General features: G+C 41.3%; 1 protein-coding gene across 2 annotated transcripts in view; it reads left to right on the top strand.

Moving 5' to 3' along the window:
• EIF2AK4 (eukaryotic translation initiation factor 2 alpha kinase 4) overlaps nucleotides 1–14492 on the top strand; it is a 113264-nt gene that overhangs the window by 24515 nt on the left and 74257 nt on the right. For both annotated transcript variants that reach the window (XM_021940415.2, XM_021940416.2), the window contains exons 5-7: nucleotides 3935–4015; nucleotides 5657–5805; nucleotides 11774–11889. In XM_021940415.2, coding sequence (XP_021796107.1) covers nucleotides 3935–4015; nucleotides 5657–5805; nucleotides 11774–11889 — 346 coding nt within the window. The remainder of the gene's footprint in view (nucleotides 1–3934; nucleotides 4016–5656; nucleotides 5806–11773; nucleotides 11890–14492) is intronic.

Here is a 14492-nt window from a genome sequence, read left to right as displayed (position 1 = left end):
CTTTCCATGTTGAGTGCTTCCTTCAGGGTCTCTTGTAAGGCAGGCCTAGTGGTGACAAAATCTCTAAGCATTTGCTTATCTGTAAAGGATTTTATTTCTCCTTCACTTATGAAACTTAGTTTGGCTGGATATGAAATTCTGGGTTTAAAATTCTTTTCTTTAAGAATGTTGAATATTGGCCCCCACTCTCTTCTGGCTTGTAGAGTTTCTGCCGAGAGATCTGCTGTGAGTCTGATGGGCTTCCCTTTGTGGGTAACCCGACCTTTCTCTCTGGCTGCCCTTAAGATTTTTTCCTTCATTTCAACTTTGGTGAATCTGGCAATTATGTGTCTTGGAGTTGCTCTTCTCGAGGAGTATCTTTGTGGCGTTCTCTGTATTTCCTGGATTTGAATGTTGGCCTGCCCTACTAGGTTGGGGAAGTTCTCCTGGATGATATCCTGAAGAGTGTTTTCCAACTTGGTTCCATTTTCCCCCTCACTTTCAGGCACCCCAATCAGACGTAGATTTGGTCTTTTTACATAATCCCATACTTCTTGCAGGCTTTGTTCATTTCTTTTTCTTCTTTTTTCTTTTGGTTTCTCTTCTCGCTTCATTTCATTCATTTGATCCTCAATCGCTGATACTCTTTCTTCCAGTTGATCGAGTCGGTTACTGAAGCTTGTGCATTTGTCACGTATTTCTTGTGTCATGGTTTTCATCTCTTTCATTTCGTTTATGACCTTCTCTGCATTAATTACTTTAGCCATCAATTCTTCCACCTTTTTTTCAAGATTTTTAGTTTCTTTGCGCTGGGTACGTAATTCCTCCTTTAGCTCTGAGAAATTTGATGGACTGAAGCCTTCTTCTCTCATCTCGTCAAAGTCATTTTCCGTCCAGCTTTGATCCGTTGCTGGCGATGAGCTGCGCTCCTTTGCCGGGGGAGATGCGCTCTTATTTTTTGAATTTCCAGCTTTTCTGCCCTGCTTTTTCCCCATCTTTGTGGTTTTATCTGCCTCTGGTCTTTGAGGATGGTGATGTACTGATGGGGTTTTGGTGTAGGTGTCCTTCCTGTTTGATAGTTTTCCTTCTAACAGTCAGGACCCTCAGCTGTAGGTCTGTTGGAGATTGCTTGAGGTCCACTCCAGACCCTGTTTGCCTGGGTATCAGCAGCAGAGACTGCAGAAGATAGAATATTTCTGAACAGCAAGTGTACCTGTCTGATTCTTGCTTTGGAAGCTTCCTCTCAGGGGTGTACTCCACCCTGTGAGGTGTGGGGTGTCAGACTGCCCCTAGTGGGGGATGTCTCCCAGTTAGGCTACTCAGGGGTCAGGGACCCACTTGAGCAGGAGTCTGTCCCTTCTCAGATCTCAACCTCCGTGTTGGGAGATCCACTGCTCTCTTCAAAGCTGTCAGACAGAGTCTCGTTTGCGTCTGCAGAGGTTTCTGCTGTGTTTGTTATTGTTTACCGTGCCCTGTCCCCAGAGGTGGAGTCTACAGAGACAGGCAGGTTTCCTTGAGCTGCTGTGAGCTCCACCCAGTTCGAGCTTCCCAGCAGCTTTGTTTACCTACTTAAGCCTCAGCAATGGCGGGCGCCCCTCCCCCAGCCTCGCTGCTGTGTTAGCAATGAGGGAGGCTCCGTGAGTGTGGGACCCTCCCGGCCAGGTGTGGGATATGATCTCCTGGTGTGCCTGTTTGCTTAAAGCGCAGTATTGGGGTGGGAGTTACCCGATTCTCCAGGTGTTGTGTGTCTCAGTTCCCCTGGCTAGGAAAAGGGATTCCCTTCCCCCTTGCGCTTCCCAGGTGAGGCAATGCCTCGCCCTGCTTCAGCTCTCGCTGGTCGGGCTGCAGCAGCTGACCAGCACTGATCGTCCGGCACTCCCCAGTGAGATGAACCCAGTACCTCAGTTGAAAATGCAGAAATCACCGGTCTTCTGTGTCGCTCGTGCTGGGAGTTGGAGACTGGAGCTGTTCCTATTCGGCCATCTTGCTCCGCCCAGCTCGGCCATCTTGCTCCGCCCAGCTTTTTTTTTTTTTTTTTTTTTTTTTGAGACAGTGTCTTGCTCTGTCGCCCAGGCTGGAGTGCAGTGGCGTGATCTTGGCTCACTGCAGCTCAAGGGATCCTCTCGCCTAAGCCGCCTGCGTAGCGTGGACTACAGGTGTACTCCACTGCACCTACCTAATTTTAAAATTTTTTTGTAGAGACAAGATCTCCCTATGTTGCCAGGCTGGTCTTGAACTCCTGGGCTCAACCAATCCTCCAGCCTCGACCTCTCAAAGTGTTAGGATTACAGGCATGGGCCACCGTGCCCAGCACCATTTATATATCTATTTTTATCTTTTGGTGAGGCATTCTAATTTTCTAGATAGTAGGGTTTCTTAAAGTTACTTTTAGCGTTTTGTTCTTAGGTTCTTATGCCTCTTTTTTCATTTTATTTTGTTTCTGCTTCATTTTGTTTATCCTGTGCTTTACATTAACACTGTCTTTTTTAGGTGCCATTGATTTTGTTCTTATTTTCTATTTAAGTGTGTAGCCTAGTTATTGTTGGGAGTTTGTAGTTCTTTTTTTTAATTATTTTTATTTTATTTTATTTTTATTTCTTGAGACAGAGTCTTGCTCTGTTGCCCAAACTGGAGTGCAGTGGTACCATACTGGCTCACTACAACCTCCACCTCTCAGGTTCAAGTGATTCTCCTGCATTAGCCTCCCGAGTAGCTGGGATTATAGGCACCCACCACCATGCCTGGCTAATTTTTGTATTTTTAGTAGAGATGGGGTTTTGCTATGTTGGCCAGGCTGGTCTCAAACTCCTGACCTTGTGATCCATCCACCTTGGCCTCCCAAAGTGATGGGATTACACGTGTGAGCCACCGCGCCCTGCTGGGTGTTTGTAGTTTTTATTATTGTCCTTGTTGTTAGGAAGGCTAATTTTTATTAGAAGATAGTGATTATTTAGCTAACAATTTTGTTTTCATCTACTGCTATAGCTACCTATAAGTTTGAGGTATGTTTTTACATGTTGTATTATTGCTATTATGGTTTTTGGTGAATCTCTTAATAGTTTTGATATTTATAATCTAGAATTTTAGAGGAATAATACAAAATAGAGATCAAAACACCACTTTTAACATTGAGAAAGCTGGGCCGGGCGCGGTGGCTCAAGCCCGTAATCCCAGCACTTTGGGAGGCCGAGACGGGCGGATCACGAGGTCAGGAGATCGAGACCATCCTGGCTAACATGGTGAAACCCTGTCTCTACTAAAAAAATACAAAAAACTAGCCGGGCGAGGTGGTGGGTGCCTGTAGTCCCAGCTACTCGGGAGGCTGAGGCAGGAGAATGGCGAACCCGGGAGGCGAGGCTTGAAGTGAGCTGAGATCCGGCCACTGCACTCCAGCCTGGGCAACAGAGCCAGACTCCGTCTCAAAAAAAAAAAACAAAAAAAACATTGAGAAAACTGATTGGAAAATGCAGGTGATTAAAGAATGGCAGGTAGGTGTGGTACTTGGGCCATGGCCACCCAGGTCCAGGCATTGAGGCTTGCTCAGCCCATCTTCACCAAGCTGACCTAGATCCCCATGGCAGAGAGCAGGCACAAGTGCTTGTTCTCTGCAGATAGACAGATATCAAACAGGAGGGGCTAAGACAAATGTGAGAAGAAGTGAGAAGCCAACAGTGTTGCTGTAGTGGAAGTCTCCTGCATGTGGAAACATGAAGAATGGGGAGTAAATGCCCCTCCCCACACATTCTCAAACCTGTTTAAATGGGAATGCCTATTGCGTAAGAACTCTGATAAAACTGATAGAACTGCAGTTTGTACTAAGATGCTGTATTTTAAGATCTCTTAGGAAAAGAGGGTTTGAATTATTGAAAGTTAAAAGATTTTTCTGTAGTTCCATAATTTATATGTTGTATAGATTTCAGAGATTGCCTTTTGATGATGGTTTGATTTATTTCAGCAACGTGAAATCCTACATGAGATCCAGAGAAGGAAAGAAGAGATAAAAGAAGAGAAAAAAAGGAAAGAAATGGCTAAGCAGGTACCCTATCAACTCCATCATAATAAAATAATTTACATTTTGCAAAACAAAGTGTTTTTATTTCCACTGATGACATCTGTGTTACTATCAGTAATACAAAATAAAATGAAGCACTAAAAATAAATAAATATTCACCGTGTATTTCAGACTCCCCAAATAGGTGGCAAAATTTAGAGTTTTATGTTGTCAGTAGATGATTTACACTTACATAATTACTATAATTTATCAAATGAGGGAGGGAAGAGATTGCGGCTTTAATAATTAACTTGGACTAAAATTGTTTCTTTTTGAGACAGAGTCTCGTTCTGTTACCCAGGCTGGAGTGCAATGGCATGATCTCAGCTCACCGTAACCTCCACCTCCCAGGTTCAAGCAATTCTTGTGGCTCAGCCTTCCGAGTATTTGAGATTATAGGTGTGTGCCACTACGCCTGGCTAATTTTTGTATTTTTTAGCAGAGATGGGGTTTCGCCATGTTGGCCAGGCTGGTCCTTAACTCCTGGCCTCAAGTGATCCACCCACCACCACGGCCTCCCAAAGTGTTGGGATTACAGGTGTGCGCCACCGCACCCGACCAAGAATTCTTAATACCTGGAAAATAAAATGATTTGTTGATACTGAAGAGGGAATAGAAACCATATGGAGCTGCCTGAAATTTCATTCAGTGATGAAAAAGAGTTATTCAACAGAGCAGATTTAAAAGGCAGTGGTGAAAAAGGATAGAGTACTTTTTCCTTTATTTTTCCTGAGTCTAGCTCAAGCAAAAAACCAGTCAGACATGTTTGGAGAAATTCAGATAAAATGTTACTCATTCTCTTTTACATAATTATAGCATTAAACTTAAGGGACACGATGTGGTAGCAGGAGGCAGGAAGCTGAAGCACAAGCAAACTTCCCCTGGTTTAAAGCTTCAGCTTTTCTACTGCCTCGCTCTGTGACCTTGGCAAGGTGACATTCTCTGTGACTCACTTTACTTGTCCCTTAAAATGGGACTGATAATGCCTTTCTTTCTGTCTTGTATAACCACTTCCACAGACAAGTGTACTGCCCTATGTGAAACTAAACCTGAGTAGAAACGTAAGATGAGATCCCCGTTTCCACCAGTGCTCCTGTCTTGCTCCTGACCTGCCTTCCTGTCAGCCACTCTCTACCTTCTCTTTGATTCCCCCTTCTTCTGTTCATCTCCTATTACTCTTCTCCCTAAGTTTTTACACTATTGCAAGATTCTAAGCATTTTCATTTATAAAATTTACATTTTCTTGAAACCAAAACCTGGACTTCAGTTTTTGAGCCAGTACATTTTTAGGCATTAACGTTTTTTTAATTTTATTTTTTAATGACAAATAATAGTTGTATGTATTCATGGGATATATAGTGACGTTTTGATACATGTAATGTATAGTGATCAGATCAGGGTAATTAGCACATCCATCATTGCAAACATTTATCATTTCTTTGTGTTGGAAACATTCAATGTCCTCCTTCTAGCTATTTTAAACTATTAAAAGTTGAGTTCAATTTTATTTCACTTGTAAACATTCAGCTTAAAATTTGCATTCTATGCTGAATTAATAATTATGTACCATGATTGTCTTCCATTTGTGACTTACATCTAAAGTAGGTTTTACTTTTCTTGTTCTAGGAACGTTTGGAAATTGCTAGTTTGTCAAACCAAGATCATACCTCTAAGAAGGACCCAGGAGGACACAGAACAGCTGCCGTTCTGCATGGAGGCTCTCCTGACTTTGTAGGAAATGGTAAACATCGGGCAAATTCCTCAGGAAGGTCTAGGTAAGTCCCTGGGATTTCTGATCTGGGAGAATGAAAGATGTAGAAGGATTTCACTACATTAAAGATGTAGTGAAATTTGATGGAAATTTAAGGCGATAGTCTTAATAACTTTTTTTAAACCTTATATATCTTAATATATTAGCAATATATTGAGTATATTTTTAGCAATATGAAACAAAATTGCATTTAACACTTTCCAAGTATCTATCATGAATCTAGTTTTGTTGCGCATTCCCTTTTTTTTTTTTTGAGACGGTGTCTCGCTCTGTCACCCAGGCTGGAGTGCAATGGCGTGGTCTCAGCTCACTGCAACCTCTGCCTTCTGGGTTCAAGCGATTCTCCTGCCTCAGCCTCCCAAGTAGCTGGGACTACAGACACGTGCCACCACACCCGGCTAATTTTTGTATTTTTAGTAGAGTCAGGGTTTCACTATGTTGGCCAGGCTGGTCTTGAACTCCTGACCTCGTGATCCACCCGCCTCGGCCTCCCAAAGTGCTGGGATTACAGGAATGAGCCACTGCACCCAGCCTCATTCCCCTTTATAACAGCCTATAACCATCACAAACTTGCCTTAGTACGATTCGATTTAACATTTAATAACTTAAATTCAGTAAGTGATTTTAAAAATTTTCTTCCATTTGAATCATCATCATCCAGTGTTTCAGTCTACAACGCATTAGGTCCCACCACAGATGTAAGGAGTGCCTGAAAATGAGCACAGGTGGGACATCTGTTACGTGAGAGCAGGAACCCCAGTTGGTTACTAGGGGTCCCCTCCCTAGTACTGAGGTGGGCTCCTGGGCTGTTCCCTGTCACCACTGGTCACTTAAAAGATACTACTTGTTCTATATCTTTTTCACTGAAGAATTGTGACTTTGCTCTCTATTTGCTGTGGCCCCTGTAGACCAGAAAGGAATTTTAGTGCAGAAACCGTTTATGAGTGGGGTGGGTTACTAAATAGTGTGGGGACTTCAGCCTTCATTGTATGTTTAAATTATCTCTTGTGAGACTCTGAGCAGAACTTAAAATCACCACTTTGCTTCTATGAAAAGAAACATTTTAGGCACCAAACAAGATTTATATAAACTTCTGTATGGTTTGTTTATTAGAAGGAACCATTTTAGTTCTTTCCCTAATTATCTACTATTAAAAAAACAGTTCAGAAATCATTTTGACACTAATGTTTACCTACTATTAGGGTTAACTAAAGTTTTTAAAAATGCTGTTTCTGGTAACCATTCCTTTTTAAGATTATAACTCCTTCCCAATTTAAATTATTTTTGAATCTGGGCATCCAATAAGCAACAGAGTTTGAAGTTGTCAGAGAATTTCACTAGGAAATATCTAACAAATTTTTATTGTATTAGAACCCTTGAATTAAATCAATGATATAAATAAGTCTTTTCAGATACATGGAAAACGATTGTTTTAAGTTTAAACATTTCTATTTTTGTGACTGACTGTAAACAGTGAATCCAAGGTTAGGCTTGTTTTTGAGATCAAAGATAGCCTGCTGGGCATGGTGGCTCATATGTGTGATCCCAGCACTTTGGGAGGCTGGGGTTGGAGGATCACTTGAGCCCAGGAGTTCAAGACCAGCCTGGGCAACAAAGCTCCTTCCCATCTCAGAGCCTCTGCTGACCCCTCTGCCGGGGCCACTCTCCCTCTGGCATTTTGCTTGGTGAGCTCCTTCTCATTCAGTTCTCCCCTCAAATGCGACCTTCTCAGGGATGCCTTCCTGAGCCCCCCTCTACCCTATTTCCCTACTTTGTCCCTTGCTCTCCAATTCTCTGTTTTATTTTTTACATAACACTTAGCACTTGCTGAAATTGTTATTCACTTGTTTGTTTTGGAATGTGAGGTCTGTGAGAGCAAAGCCCTTGTCTGTGTTTTCCTCAAAGCCTGTAACAGTGCCTGGAAGACACGTGGTAGATGCCTGGTAAACATCTGATGCAGGGAGGGAGTAAGGAAGGGAAGACGACACAGGGAAAGTGGGACACTGTGTTTCTGGTGTTTGTAGAGTCTACAGCCTCTTTAACCAGGGCAGTTTTGCTTCTCTTGATCTGTAGGGTATGTGAAAAACCAGTGAGGTTTTATTTAACAAAAGATTTTCACTGCTGAAAAGAAGAGAAAGAGAGAAAAGAAAACCACTCACTATTCTAGTGGAAAGAACGTAAAGGCCTGATACTCAAAGGCTTTTCACTGATGAGTCTTTGCCTTTGTTGAAGAACTTTATTTTCTATCCTTCAAGCCTTCTTTTCCCACCTTGAAGGATTCACTTTTTCGAATATTAAGGTAAAAATCAAAAAACATAAAATTAGCCATTTCAATGTGTACAGTTCAGTGTGAGGCTATATTTGTGAAGTGCAGACTTAGTCCCCCTAACCCCCTGCCTTGCTTCCGGGATGTTGCTCCTGAGAAGTGGGCAATTTGAATTTTGTAGGAGAAGCAAAACTAAAAACCAAAAAACCTCTATAAAATAGCTCATGGTAGAAAATTGCCTTCACATATTCGTACTTGCTGTCTTTGCCAATTACCGTAGTGTAGCCCAGAATCTAGAATATATCACCTATTTCTATCCACCATCAACAGGATTAGGTTATCTAGTTTGTTTTCGCTATCCTAAAGCCAGGTGTGGCAACTGCTGGCTCCTCATCCTTACAGAGAAGAGATCATTAAGGGCATAAGACATGGGATTGTCTCTGCTCTCCGCAAAAAGCTGGGGAACCATCGAAGTATAAAGATGTAAGGGAGAGGGGATCCTCGATATGTCTCTCCAGACATGGTCCTCTGTTGTTCACTTTCTCTGGTTGGTTCCATGGAGGCATAGACTGGTTTACCTCAAATTAAACAATACCAGGAATTCTTACTAACGTTGTCTCTACAAAGTGGCTCTGAGTTTCAAATTAAGGGACCTAGAGCTAGCATTTTCTGTGGCATCTTGGTGAATTAGGCAGGAAAGTGAGACTATCCCTGCCACTGTGTCTCAGATGAGATCCTCTTTCTCCATCCTGCCCCTTCATCTACACATTGATCATACTGGTAGAGCAATCTTTTGAATGGTAGCCCAATTCTCAAGTCCCCACTTGAAAAATTGCCATCTCTCTTCTTGCCACTTGGTTTAAAAAAAAAAAAGATTATCCTTTTTTCTTTTTTCAGGTATCAAGTTCCTAGCTGCCTAATTTAGTCATCTAAAATTGTATTATGTTTAATTCTCTGTTCTTTTTAAAGACCTAGATTAATACTATTTGGTAATTTTATTTGAAACACCCTTCATCCATATAGGTTGGGAACTGCCACAGTTACTTGGCAAAACTGATAACATGGGTGATATCTCTAATATTATATTGCAAACCTCATGAACATCCATAGTCTAGAATAGATCGTTGATGATGAGACCAGAGTCATAACTTCTGAACACCATTTGTTTGCATTGGAATGGCTGTTTCTGCTGGAGTACAGAAGCTGTTTTACTTAGGAATGGATTCAAATCCGAAAGGTTGTTCCAAACCCAGTTCTTGATGAGTCCCGAGTAGACAGTATAAGCATCCAATATATATGAATCTTTTTGGCGAAAACAATAGACATTGATGACATTGCACTTGTCTCTTTATTCCTTCTTTTCAAACTCTGTGATTTAGCTTTTTATCCTTCAGAATTGTTTCTGCTATAAACTATGCCATGCAGCATGTACCACATTTGTCCTTTTCTTACTTTCACTTTTAAGATTATGTCTACTTTTCCTTCAGTACTAATTTTTCCTTAATCTTACAGCCATCAACACTCATTGTGTTTGTGCTTAAGTCATAATAGGATGATTCACATTCTAAAACACCTTAAAACCAAGCATTTACACATTGTAAACTAAAGAACAGAAAAATGGCCTAGACTAAAATGACCATTAGCACCATCTGCTGAGGAGGCCAGAGCTGATGCAGAGATGCTTCTGCATAATTTATGTTACTAAGTCTGGCATGTAATTTTGAACCTTTCCTTTTATCCTTTTCTTCATAAATCTCAGTGTGTTCCTAGTTGCACATGTAACTTTAGAAGTAGAAATTTGAACAGAACTACAACGTATTTGTTATTTTTTGATGTTTAGAATATGCAGACATGGGTCAGGCGCAGTGGCTCACACCTGTAATCCCAGCACTTTGGGAGGCTGAGGCAGGCGGATCACGAGGTCAGGAGATTGAGACCATCCTGGCTAACACGGTGAAACCCCGTTTCTAGTAAAAATACAAAAAAATTAGCCGGGCGTGGTGGCGGGCGCCTATAGTCCCAGCTACTCAGGAGGCTGAGGCAGAAGAATGGCGTGAACCCGGGAAGTGGAGCTTGCAGTGAGCCAAGATCGCACCACTGCACTCCAGCCTGGGTGACAGAGTGAGACTCCATCTCAAAAAAAAAAAAAAGAATATGTGGACATATGTGTGGTGTAAGATATCTGTATCATAATACATAATCTTGTCACCAGTGTGGGACGGTTTTGAGGAAAGAGAGGATGTGTAGGATTGGAAGCAGAAAGACCAGATAATAACAGAGTATTGCATGTGTCCAGGAGAAAGTTGGAGATGAACTAAACAGGGCAGGGGAAACAGAGAGGAGAGGGTCGTACTTGAAGACCAATTCGATGCAGATCTAGGAGCCCACGGAGACTCACAGGTGACCTGTGAGACAGAATGGATGATTATGCCTCTAACCAAAATTAGAGAGCCAAGGGAAAATCAGGTTTAGAGCGAGTGGAGGGAGGTGGCAGTTTTACTGACATTGCAATTGTGTGAGGGGTAAATAGTGCAGAAGTGGAGACAGCAAGTGCAGGAGTGTGACTATGAGGGGTGACGGGGTGGGTGGTGCCGGGTTGACGGGTCGGGGGAGGGAGCCCAGAGAGAGGGGCTGATTGAACATACAGGAGAAATGGACTAACTAATAGACTAAGATCCCAGAGGAGACCTCTGTAGGGGATGGAACTGAGGACAGGAGTAGCCATCCTTCCTCAAAGTCACTCACAAAGAATGAATAGTGCCAATGCCAAGTAACTTTATAGGTGGAACAATAGAAATTGTGGACTGCATTCCTCATTGCATCATGTAATCAGTGAAAGTAAAAGTCAAAATCATGCTGAGAATGAGAGGGTAATCTCTCTAGAGATCCGTCCATGCACTTCATCAAAGTGTTTCTGATAAGTGTTCAATCCTGACCATCAAGAGGTCTCTCCCTTACCTCTTCCCTGCACCCTCTCCCCTAATTTATTATTTTTGCATTATGATCTAGTTTCTTAGCTATTGCTCCCCACCAAAAAAAAAGTACAAAAACAGAAAGAGAGGAGAGGTTGGGTTTTAAGTGTTTCGGAGAAGTCATGGAAGGGAATGATGGCAATATCTACCAAAGACAAGCAAGAGAAGGAATGTGCACTCAATGACTAGAGGCCCAGTTGGAAACCAGGAATTTGTGGCAGCTCCAACCCCCTCTGTTTTGCAGCTTTCTCCAGATGTGCATGTGCATGGGAATGAAGCAATGTGGGATACGTGTGGAATTGATCTAAATCACTGCTGACCAGTAGAACTTTTTCTGATAATGGAAATGATCTGTATCTGTGCTGTCCAATATAGTAGCCACTAGCCATGTATGGCTATTGAGTACTTAAATGTGGCTACTGCACTTGAACTGAATTTTCAGTTTTATTTTAGTAGCCACAGCGTTGGGCAGCACAGACCTGGAGTTAAGGGTTTGTGGTTTTCATGTGGAGAAGATGACATGGGAAGTGGGGAAACGAATGCCTTTTTCATTAGCACCTCCTACTCAATTCCCAGCAGAAACAGATGTTAGACTGTGAGTGGGCTGATAAACAGTAATAACAAACAGGAGAAAACGGGGGGGCATTCTTGCCTATGTTAATCTATAACATTCCTATGTTCATCTTAAAGAAAAAAATGATTGTTCAAACATATTGTTCGAATTTGTTTTTAAGGCGAGAACGACAGTATTCTGTATGTAATAGTGAAGATTCTCCTGGCTCTTGTGAAGTTCTGTATTTCAATATGGGGAGTCCTGATCAGCTCATGGTGCACAAAGGGAAATGTATTGGTAAGTAAACTAACAAAATCTATTTATATTATTGTAATGGCAAAAGTTAATCACGAAGGAATGGGATAGATTGGACACTATGGCATTCAGACCAGTGCAGTCCGAGGAAGACCATCAAACTGGTAGTCATTCTGGCTCCCATCCTTAATGACTGGAATGAGAAGTCACTCAGGTTTCCCCTCATGTCAGGTGGAAATAAAAACCTGTGTTTTTGGCTGGGTGCAGTGGCTCACGCCCATAATCCCAATACTTTGAGGGGCCGAGGTGGGAGGATTGCTTGAGCCCAGGAGTTCAAAGCTGCAGTGAGCCATGATCAAGCCACTGCACTCCAGTGTGAGTGACAGAATGAGACCCTGTCTCAATAAAATAAAATGAAATTTTAAAACCCGTGCTCTTGGAAATATTATTAACGTAAAGATAATTTTAAATCTGTCATTATAATTATCAAAGCTTATTGAAACAAAAACGTAATTAAAATGTTAGTAAGAATTTTGCATCATATACATCTAATGCTAATAAAATATGTGTAACAAAATGCATTCTAATGCCTATTACCTTTTTTGTTGTTGAGACAGGGTCTTGCTCCATCACCTAGGCTGGAGTGGTACAGTGGCACAATCATAGCTCACTGTAACCTCAAACTCCTAGGTTTACTCAATACTCCTGCCTCAGCCTCCTTAGTAGCTAGGACTACAGTAACGCCTGTGGTCTTTATTGACCAGATCTCATTTTCTTAAGTGGATATCCATCCATTTGGCTGTTTCCTGCCTGGCATGTTATACCTGACCAGGAAGACCACCTTATTTTCTATATGCCTTATTTAGAAGTTTTGTCTACTCATGGCTATTTGGAATGAAGCTGGTTCAGCAAATCAGAATTTGAATTGCTCATACTAAAGTCAAGTTTTTGATGTCTCTTCCTTTGCCCTAAATGTACGTCATCTTTACCTAGCCTTACAGATAAAACCAGTAATTGGTATAGAAATCTTTGTACATGGTGAATTTGTCAATTAACTTTAATTTTCAATCCCGTGAATATTTTTGCCCGAGGTAACAGGTAGCCAAATTATGTGAATTGAGTTTCTTTTGGCATCTTTTCCCCTTCCTCTTTAAGGAGATACAAATAAGCAAAAGAGTTGCCAGGGAGGAGGCAGCAGGTGGAGGGAGAAGAAACCAAACTTCTCAATAATCTATGAGCTGGATACTTAGCCTTGGCAGACAAACAGCAGCCTGGATAGTAGAGGATCCTGCACATACACAGAGCAGCCGTATTTAGACAAAGGAATCATTGGGCGGGTTCGAGACCTTGGTAGTGGTGGTTGGCTTTGGACCTGAGACTGTCCTTGACTCAGACATTTCAGATTCACGAAGTGACAACATAGAACTCACTACTTCCAATAACCTGGGGAAATCAAGAAGGCAAATTAATACAATTCTTCTTACCTTAACTTGGTCTCTTATTCTCACTGGTACTCATTAGACAGATTCACCATAGTTAATACCCTTATTAGGAGGCACATTTTCAGTTGGAGAATTTTTAATAAAATCACCAAGTAAATTATTTATTTTGTTTTCTCACAGTGGGTCTGATTTTTTAAATATGCCCTGTCTATGAAATGTTTTCATAAAAGATTACTAATTTTTTATTTTCGGTGAAGTATTTTTATAAAAAACAGTATTTGTTTTTCATTTTAAAGTTGTTAGAACTAGAGAGAAGAGAGCATTTACTTATAGATGTGGCTACAGCACTATAGAGACTGTCTGCGTGAACCATCATTGTGGGCATATCCCAGAGTTTGAGTTAGAGTTCTCTTGATAATGTATTTTCCCTTATCCTCATCACAGTATATTCTTTTGTCCCTTTTATAATCCCCACCGTGAAAAACTGACAAGAAGAGGCTGGCAATACTAAAATTATAATTTTTTAAACCCCAGCAACTATGAAATGCCTGCCTCATCCCAATTAGGGAAACAAATATTGCAAAACACTGTACTACGTAACACACAAATTTAATTAGGCTTTATGGAAATAACTTCATACTCCATCCCATAAACATTTAATGCCATGTGTTTCTAGTAGACTGCTTAGATTCCACATTTCTTAGGTTGCTTCCTTTGGTTGACAGATTTTTAAACAGCAGGATTTTTCCCCTTAGGCAAAGACTGTCAGGAGTTATTTATGACTAACATAATAGATCATTTTAATTAAAATCTCCAAATTATCAGCATTCCCATGAAGTAAAAACTGCTTCTCAGGTAAGAAGTCAGAGTGAGCTAGTTCAGCCATATTTCTCCAAAGTATTTTTGCTGAGACATCTTTATCATATATACACAGGTTACTTCACTTTTGATTATTCAAATAGAAAAGATAAGTATCAAGGTCTCTTTAAAAATTTGTTTTCATTATGAAGATAGTATAGCATCATGGAAAACTATTACTTATATAAGAGAAAAAGGCAGAATACCATGTATCAGGGGTTATCAGCTGGGGGCAATTTTGTAGCCTGGGGGACATTTGGTGATGTCTGCACACGTTTTTGATGGCTAACATTGGGGCCGGGGTGCTATTGGCATCTAGTGGGTAGATACCAGGATTGCTACTAA

The sequence above is a fragment of the Papio anubis genome, chromosome 7, assembly GCF_008728515.1.
Source record: "Papio anubis isolate 15944 chromosome 7, Panubis1.0, whole genome shotgun sequence".
NCBI classification, from domain to species: Eukaryota; Metazoa; Chordata; class Mammalia; order Primates; family Cercopithecidae; genus Papio; species Papio anubis.
The sequence above is the reverse complement of the archived record's forward strand: the minus strand, read 5'-3'. Positions and strand labels throughout refer to the sequence as shown.